We start from the raw sequence: 6,604 nt of genomic DNA, 5'->3' as shown, positions 1-6,604 counted from the left end.
ATGAAGAAAGGTGGAGAGAGTTGGGGTTGTTCAGCCTGGAGAAGAGAAGGCTTCGGGGAGACCCTATAGCAGCCTTCCAGTACCTGAAGGGGCCTACAGGAAAGCTGGAGAGGGACTTTTTACAAAGGCCTGTAGTGATAGGACAAGGGGCAATGGCTTTCAACTGAAAGAGGGGAGATTTAGATTAGCTATAAGGAAGAAATTCTTCACTATGAGGGCGGTGAGGCACAGGAACAGGTTGCCCAGAGAAGTTGTGGATGCCCCATCCCTGGAAGTGTTCAAGGTCAGGTTGGACGGGGCTTTGAGCAACCTGGGCTAGTGGAAGGTGTCCCTGCCCATGGCAGGGGGACTGGAAGTAGATGATCTTTAAGGTCCCTTCCAACTCAAATCATTCTATGATTCTATTCAGAAATTAGTTTGGTTTATAGCAAAAGCAAACTAATTATGTTTCTTAATGCAGTTTGGGAAAGAGTTTACTTTGGAAAAAATCAAACAATAAGTTTGTTCTGTTCTCCTTTTCTGTCCTCTTCTGACCTCCCAAAAAACTTGCCAAGAGTCCTGAAACACTGAGCACAGAATCAGCTGAACCAAAATAAACTGTTGTAGGATTAAGCACAACAGTCCTAGTTTCTAGCATCATCTTCTAAGAAGTAACCCCTAACTATTATATTAACTCTTTATAGTAGCTTGGAAGTTGAAAATTATAAGCCTGACTTTCAAAGAAAGCATGTAGCACAACTCAAAATAGCTTGGAAATAAGGGCAAAACCTAGACGCAGCAGTACAGCTAGCCAGACTGCCCCAGCCAGCTGAGACCCAGCACCTTTGTTTGACCTTGTGAGCATACTGCAGCTCTCCGGTACAGATTTCTCCCTGAAAGGTGGCGTAGGCTTAAAATGTCTTATACTTCCCAACACAGCTCTCTAATTTTCACGCTTGGTTGACTCTCAAACCAAGAAATACATTTATCCGCAAAAGCCCTAATTCTGAGATCACCGAGCACGAGGACAGCCCCAGCGTGGCCCCAGGCAGCGTGCCCATGGCAGCACATCTAGTCCACAGCCCTTTCCGCATGCTCTCAGTGCCGGGAGCAATGCAGCCCTGCCACCCACAGATGACTTCTTTTCCCGGGAATACGTGGCCTCTTGGCAGCCCCATGCCAGGTGCATGTCCAGCATGGCTGGAGAGCGCGGGATCTGTCTGGGTGCAACAGACCTGACAGCGCATACAAGACAAATACCGTGTTCAATGAGATAACGAGAGGATTAATTACAAAGACCGAAAGTCCCTCTGTTGTAAAGACAACTAAAAATAATATTGTTCCCACGGGGTTTTTTGTGTAAACAGGTCATAGCGGGTGTTTGTCTTGGAGGAGCTGCCCCACAGCAGACCTGTTGCCAAAGCAGAAGACTTAAGTCCAGGGGTTAGAAAACAACACGTGACAGTCGGTGCATGCAGCGAGCAGAGGTCACAGGGCTTCAGCGTTACTTACCGGCTGCTTTCTGAAGGAAAAAGCAAGAAGAGCTTCAAAAGGATCTCCTTCACAAGGCGCTGGTGGCTGTGCCAAGCAGAAAAATCACACATCTTTTTTTATGCTCAGTAACACACTCGTCTAAAACATTCTCCATGAAGGCATCAACACTCACACAGAAGTTAAACAAAGCTTTTGTTATGGCTATGCAATTCCCTTTTAGATACCTATGTTAAGTAAACCTCACAAACAGCATAACTCATGCTTAGTTCAAACCATGAACTAATCAGGAATGCTTAGTATAATATTTTTCAACTGTAAACGTTAAAAAAACCCCATAATCTCAATGCATAGTAATGCAGAGGAAACACTGCTCCCTGCTGTTCTCTGGAGCCCTGTGGGGGTTTACGTGAGTTAAATCTTAATATTCTCCATAACAGAACATGGGCTTTTATTATAAAAGGGATGGGCTGACTGCAGTGATTCCCTTGCCCAGCGAGGGGGACTCCAGGAGGGAAGCACTGACCAGGAGAGTGAGTGCACACATCCTCTGAACAAAGTCATTTCAGTCCACTGAGAAGGGCGGGAAGGGTGTGGATCAGCATGAAAGGGAATTATTACTTTAACCAATCTTTTTCTAATCACGTGAAAATGAGCACACATGACCCAAAAACTGCAGGCAGAATTAATTATCTACCAAACGTGTTTCACATGCTAGTATAACTGAGCCTCCAAGTCTCAGTAGCTCAGATACACCCACCAGAAAACTGGCTTTTATTTCTGTTAAGAACTGAGCATTTAACCCCAGGAGACCAAACATTAAAAGACGGTGCTTTACAAAGACATGATTTCATTAATTGCCCAACTCCAGCTCTGCCATAAACCAGGACATTCTGGGACATGTTGTTCTCGGAATCCTTGCCTGGCAGGCTTACAAATTTTATTAACGGTTATTTAACTCTCAACCATTCTTTTTCATCATTTACTCCCCGGGCTCTGTCATCTTAAAATGAAGGGGGAACTCTCCAATGCAGGAGTTTCCTAGGCCTGAGCTCCCAGGATTTGAACAAATGGAAGTGAGAAATGTAGAAGGCGTTAGTGGATGAACTGCAATAAAGAGTAATGGCGGGAGCACAGCCCACAGCTGGTACTTCGAGGCAAAGAGCAGACAGTGAAGGCAACTTCCTCAGGTCATGGGTCTCTATTCCCCCTGGAAAAACACAGCCTGCAGAAAGATCAGCGCTGTGTGGTCTCTGGTGCAGCGATTAAGCACAAGGCCAGTGACAAAAGGTAACTTTTAAACCCCTGAAATATGTGACCCTGGTCCACAAAGTCCAAAGTTACAGGATCTTTGTTTTTATAGGACTTCTGCTCACCGTAACAAGTGCGTGGATGTTATGGTTTAGCCAAGGAGCGAAACTACTCAGAGAGAAAGAGAAGCAACGGCTGCAACCGCTGACAAGAAGTTAGGGCTCAGAGTCAGCAGAGAGCTGACTATCTATTGTATGGGAAAGCAGTAAAACCAAAGCAACGTCAAGAGCTACCAAACGAAGGAATACTTGCAATGACACAGTTAAAGTCCAGGGAGGACTGTTGCGCTGTAAAGACTTGCTCAAAATAAGCACTTGCTGGGGTGGGAATTCAGACTGCTCAGCATCTATGGAAACTGAGCTCTAAATATATCATCTTTCAGCACAGGGATTCAAACATATCTGACTACAAAAGGAAAACCAGTCCTTGAAATTCTGTTTCAAGAATGGTGTCCTAAGGACAAGCTCAACTCATTCTTCTACCAATATCTGTATCAGACCAATTTCCAACAAGAAAAGAGGCCAGTGCGATAACAGGAACATCACAAACACGCAAGGCAGGACTGTGCAATTACCGGCACCGTTATCGTACGTGTTGATCTGGGCAGAGGCACACAGGCAATCAAAATCAAGCAATACGCGCTGCACTACATCATAGTCCAGGGACGAGGCTGCCGACGAGATGCATTCTGCTCACGCGGTGAAGAATTATCACAACACATTTTCCTGGCTGTTTGGCAAGTTAATGGGAGACAATTACACAGGCAGCCTAACAGGGTACTGTAACAGCCATTGTGGCACGAGCTATCGCCGAGTTGGGCAGATTACTGAAGTAACTAACTCAGTGAGGAACCTGTTCCATGAAACAACACAGAAACCCTTGGTCTCCAGTAAGAACCAACTTCCCAGAAGACAGCGGAGTGGGAATGTCATACCCGTAAAAAACACTGGCCTCTTCTTTCGCCACGCACTATCCTCTGGCGATGCTACTGTGGGAGAAGAGATTACAAACAAGCAGACAGCAGCGCAACTCGGAGGTGCAGAATCAAATGCCTGCTCGCCTAGGCCACTGAAAGCTCCCTGAGGTGGGAGCTTAAACAGGGCACTGCTACTGCATGCATTCCTAAAACACTCTTCTATGACTGATGCAACTCCTTGCAGATCTCAATGCAAGAACCGTAGCTCTGATTTACAGAAAGAGAGTCAAAGCAGAAAAACACCAGAGATGACAGCAGACAAATTGAAGAAATCAACATAAGTAGCAGAGAAGCTACCACAAGCAAATAGTTAATGGGCAGAAGACAGCATATAATAGTAGCTCTAATTAAATATTAATTTTTCTCACTTCACTCTGAGTGAATGCAGCTATCAGCGCTGGCACAGGCACTTTTGGGAAATAGCACAGTTAAAAAAAAGCAAACAGAACAAATGACTTCTGACTAGTTCAGCTGCTTCAATTTGCAGGCCCGGTATCCAAAAGGACCCCAGAAGAAATCAATCTTTTTTAGCCTGCTACATGAATGAATGGCTGGGAGGCCTATGACTAATGCCAAATCTCCTCCTACTACTCCTCCACCCAAAACATTTTGCAATATATAATAAATTCAGCACATTCAAAGATTTTTTAACTCCCAAAAATGTGATATTGACAAAAATTCCATCACTGCATCCCCATTTAACAACTTTCAATTAAAAGATGTTCCCCTAATCATAATAATGAACATACCAAACACTTTCCAATCATTAGACTGAGATCAAAGCATGCAGAAATGTCCATCAATCACAGTACTAAAGAGATACTGCAGCAGAATTTCCTGTTCCCAAACTGAATTTTCAGCTGTATTTCCACACAGAGTCACAGAAAGCTGTTGTTTTCCCTTAAAACCTGCATTTAGGCCTCCACGCCATAAAACAACAAGCAAGCGCACGGACACACACCACGGTACGTGATGAAAGAGATGGATATTCAGACTCTCTGAAAAGGCAGATAAAATGCCTGTAGTTCCTACCCCGTGCCTTCTGTACCTACACAGAAAACAGGCCGTGGTTTGCACAATGGCTTACTTGACGTCGCATTGGCACCCAGCACTTGATCACACCAATTAACAGTAGTGCCGAATGTTTCGTGGCCCCACTTGCACAGACTTGCAGGTTCCTGATCCAGTAAAAGCAAAGGAAATGCACTGCAAACAGTTCGGTGTAGGCGGTTCTCAATAAATTCATCATCTCTGATACTTACCCGAAACAATCAGCTCCTCCTTCAGAGGAGTTGCTGTTACAGAAAAGGTATGCTGTCTGCTAAATGGGAAATAAAACGTGAAGATTCAGCTGCACATATACTAATTGGATAAATATCTTTCAGAATCCTGAAGTATTTTCTAATTTCAGGGATGGAGCAACTAAGATACTCCAAGCCACCATCCTAGCGGATATACTTTAAGCCTGCCAGTTTTCTGGACTTGCACTCCCATGGTACATGATCCAACCTGCAAAGGATTTTATTGTTCTAAAATAAGGACAAACTCAAAATCACATGGCTGAAAGGTTACACAAGAATTGTGCAGACTTAATCCCTGCTCATGATAAGTCATTTGAAACTCTGAGCTTACAGAATAATGTAGTTCTCCACAAAACTTGTGTTTCTTGACAGCAAGAGTGCCGAGCATCCCCTCGCGGGGACACTGCCAGTTCTCAGCAGGCATGCCAACCTCCTCCCGCCACAGGGAGCATCGCTGCCTAACGACCCATAAAATAATAAAACATCTAAACTAGAATCATATTCAGACTGGTAAGAAGAGAAGATGAAGAACTCGCCCGGTAAAATGGCAATCGACAGCAGTTCACAGCTGCTGTTTGCTGTACTACTCTGGTTGAACTAATGTTCCTGGGGCTGTAAATGGGAGTTCTGTCCTCAAACACAGACACAGTACACTCACTCCACACACACCTGCATTTCATGACACTGTATGCATGGGTGTGTACACCTGGTGTATTATAAACATCTCCTTTCTTCATGTGAATAGGCTGCATGAGCAATTTACATGGCCTTGAAGGCTAACACTAAGGACGTAGGACAGGCTCCATTTTCACTCATCATCAGAATTTCCCTTAGAAAAAAATCAGTGCGGGAGGCAGACATCATTTCAATTCAATTCAAGGACGAAGATGTCAGCTCCGTGACATGACCTTCGTACTGCTCGTACAAGACTAGCACTAATTAGGTCGTTCCACTTACATCCGGTAACAGCCCTCTGAGGGAAGCAGTTTCCGTCACTACCAACTTCTTCTGAACTCAGACCGATAACCTAACAGCTCCCTGCGACATCAGTCATAAATGAATCCAAACAGCAGAAGTCACACACTGCAGCGAAGCGGTGGCACTCTGGGGAGCGTGATGCACCAACCCTGCCATTTTGAAGCCATTACCTGCAGACCAGAGGCGTCAAGGCCGAAGCAGAACTTCTCCCAGGGCCCGGTGCTCCCGGGGGCTTTGGCGAGCCCGATAGCAGCGTTGTAGGCAGACACGCTAACGCTGGTCTCGCGTGATGCCAGCCTGTTTGCGGGAGGAAACTGTAGGAAGAGGGCATAGGTGCCTGTGTCACTGGAGAAGCGGAGGCTGTAGTGGTTCGTGCCCATGTCCTCGCTGAGGCTCTGGGGCTGGATGCCGGGCACATGCAGGAGCAGGGTGAGGGAGGCCTCATCCTGCCGGCACTGGAAGGGAGGGCACGCGGCGGCCTCGGGGCTGCCGGAGCCCTGGGCAAAAGCCATCTCACCGGGGCTGCTCTCTGCCGCCGGCGGGGCCGGCCTCTCGGGAGGGCACGGAG

The 6,604-nt window shown here is 46.1% G+C and overlaps 1 protein-coding gene across 1 annotated transcript in view; it reads right to left on the bottom strand.

Moving 5' to 3' along the window:
* Window positions 1-6,548, bottom strand: part of DNAAF2 (dynein axonemal assembly factor 2) — a 14,393-nt gene extending 7,845 nt beyond the window's left edge. Inside the window, exon 1 of the mRNA XM_009289910.1 lies at window positions 6,207-6,548. Coding sequence (XP_009288185.1) covers window positions 6,207-6,548 — 342 coding nt within the window. The remainder of the gene's footprint in view (window positions 1-6,206) is intronic.
* Window positions 6,549-6,604: the final 56 nt, after the last annotated feature.

Source organism: Aptenodytes forsteri, unplaced genomic scaffold (genome assembly GCF_000699145.1).
Source record: "Aptenodytes forsteri isolate BGI_AS27 unplaced genomic scaffold, ASM69914v1 Scaffold76, whole genome shotgun sequence".
Taxonomy (NCBI): Eukaryota; Metazoa; Chordata; class Aves; order Sphenisciformes; family Spheniscidae; genus Aptenodytes; species Aptenodytes forsteri.
Note: the sequence above shows the minus strand (reverse complement) of the source record. Positions and strands in the feature narration are given on the sequence as shown.